The sequence below is a fragment of the Buceros rhinoceros genome, unplaced genomic scaffold (genome assembly GCF_000710305.1).
Source record: "Buceros rhinoceros silvestris isolate BGI_N320 unplaced genomic scaffold, ASM71030v1 scaffold2166, whole genome shotgun sequence".
Taxonomy (NCBI): domain Eukaryota; kingdom Metazoa; phylum Chordata; class Aves; order Bucerotiformes; family Bucerotidae; genus Buceros; species Buceros rhinoceros.
The window spans coordinates 17,825-20,456 of NW_010417921.1; the positions used below are offsets into that span (position 1 = coordinate 17,825).

At 36.2% G+C, this 2,632-nt stretch overlaps 1 protein-coding gene across 1 annotated transcript in view; it reads right to left on the reverse strand.

Annotated features, from left to right (window-relative positions):
• Positions 1-2,632, reverse strand: part of EDARADD (EDAR-associated death domain) — a gene marked incomplete at its 5' end in the record, with an annotated part of 10,261 nt that overhangs the window by 5,754 nt on the left and 1,875 nt on the right. The window contains one exon of the mRNA XM_010138320.1: positions 266-354. Coding sequence (XP_010136622.1) covers positions 266-354 — 89 coding nt within the window. The remainder of the gene's footprint in view (positions 1-265; positions 355-2,632) is intronic.

Below are 2,632 nucleotides of genomic sequence, written 5' to 3' on the forward strand. Positions count from 1 at the left end.
GCCTTAACTCCTTCTTGGCTCTTCTTCAGAGTATCTACGCACTAATCAAAACCTTTTTAAACTACAAAGTACACGTTAATGATTAAATAACCTTGCTTTTGCTCTTCTCCACAAAAACTCACTTCATTGAACTTTTGAAGGGAACCTATTTCTGGTCAGTTTTACTGAGTAATTCCATGCTCTCCAGGTATAGCCTGAAAATATTAAAACCCTTATCTAATCAACAGCAATAGCTTAGTACACATTCAGGTATCATTTTTCTTACCTGTTGGATTAGGCCAGAATCTGTTGTAAGGGTCTTGATGTTCACAGATGCAATTTCCAATGTAACTTGATCTGTGAGGTACTCCTCATCTAAGACAAAGACTGTGAAACACTAGTCTTGCACACAAATACAAATTTAAGTAGTAAGACTATCAAACATAAATTATAGATATCTAGCATACAAAATGTGACTCCACATTATGATCAGTTACTGGGAAATGAGGATTAGAAGTACAAAATACTAAACTGGCAGAGAGCTAATGCAGAGCATGATTGTGCAAAGAAAAATAGTCCTTGCAGAGATTAGCTATTAGTGTAGCAGTTGTATTTTTTAAACAAATACCACGCTGTTTTTGAAGAGGCACGTTCTTCTTTCAGAAAGCTGACCAGAGAATATTAACTGAACCAACATATCAAAGTAGACTGAAGATGACTGTCGCAAGTCACTATAATTTGCTTTGCTTTTCTCATCACACTTAACAATTAGTGTTGAGATACATAATACACAAATATTTACCTTTTATTCTGCCCCCCTGTAAAATAGGGTCATCCTACTTATCTCTACTACACAGGAGTTTTCTGAAGAACTGAAATATTCAGTTCAGAACTGAAATATTTCAAAATGTGTTTATCAACTGCCCTGGGAGTCCATTGAAAAGCACAACATTCCCCAGTACAGCATAAACTCTGTTTAACTTCCAGGCTTCACTTCAGCCCTCAAAATGGAGTACAAAGGATACATTAAGCCTTTGTGAACCTTTTGCAAACAGAAAAATTACACTCTGCATGATTAATGAGGTCGTCACCATCAAACTATTTGCATAATTCCCCTGGGTCAGGAGATGAACAACCATTAATATGAGCTTAAAAGAGGTTATGTTCTATAGGTTTTACACCAAAGAACTCTTCATGATGTTTGTAGTACTGGTACGTTTCCATTTGCTGTTTGTTTAGTGAAAAGATCTTATTAAAGAACTATTATTCTTACAAATCGTCAGAAAACAAAAGGAAGAATTATTTCCTTGTCTCACTTAAGAAATTGATCTGAATCAAAGAATTAATCCTTCCACCTACAAGAAAAAACTCAAGATCATCATTTTCCTCTTTTTCTGTTTTTGTAAGACTCTTGAAACTTAAAGCCAAATAGTATTCCTCTCCCAGCAAGGCAAATGTTTAAGAAGGATCATCTTTATTCTTTATGACTGTAGGTCCAGAGAGAACAACAACAAGCAAAAAAAGTCTGGCTGAAAATGCAGAGTATGGGCATCAAAATTCCTCTTCAGTTGTGTGGAAACATAACGTGAAATTTGTTCCTTATTTGAGTGGAGGTAGAATTACAATCAAACCATGATGTAAACATTAAGCCTAGTTAGTCCTGTAAGATGAAAAGTTCCCTCAGCTCACTTTTAATTCATATTTGGGAGCGGATGCTAAGATCTTTAATAAGTTATGGCCCCAAAATGGTCCATTAATTAACTGACTCTCAAAATCGACAGAACAGCCCTGCCCTTCCTGGCCAATGTACTGTCTGTGCAAACACTAAATCTGAAGCAAACACAATTTTGTGCTTCACAGAATTGGTCCTGCACGTCTAGAACACTTTTTAGCTCACAGATTCCTATTTTTAAGTCTGTATTTTCATAGAAATAGTTCTGAAAAGTCATTCTCAGAAAAAAATTAAATCACAGAAATTAACAAACTATTAAGAGGTATTTGTATAACTTTCAACTCCTAAGAGGAAATGTCAAGCTATATTAGTACTTATCTTTTTAGACTTGCAAGAGGAAGCAGAAACTAAAATTAAAAATAAACCAAGTTCATTTCCTTTCTACAGAAAGTGCTGAAATTTCTACTTCCTCTCAGCTTTCCTTTTTAAATTAAATGCATTTAAAACATGCAATCTCAGATTTCAAACAACTATAACAAACCTGAAATTTAGGAATGTATCTAGTTAATTTTGAGGAGGATCTAATGTCACAGGTGAAATAAGGAAGAGGACATGGAACAGAAAGTTATGGAGAAGCTGCTTTAGTGTTAACAAACAATTTTGACGGAACAAACCACCAGCCTGCAAATAAAGAGGAAGTAGTTATGCTTTCAAATAGTTTTCATCCAGCATTCTCCTTCCTTACTGAACAGCACTTCTGAGAAGATGCTCTTTTCCTCTGTCTGGGTCCCTCAAATCCCCAGAATAGTCTCTGACCTTTCTTCAACCCTAGTGGCATATTGCTTACACTTCTCAGAAGAAGTTTCCATTGTGACTAGCTTCTGCGTAGTTTCCTGTGCCTGTCCCCACTGCAGACCTGCTGTGCAACACTGGGTGGAGAACAAACTACCTGCTGACCACTCCTCAGCTGAGTACCTGCCA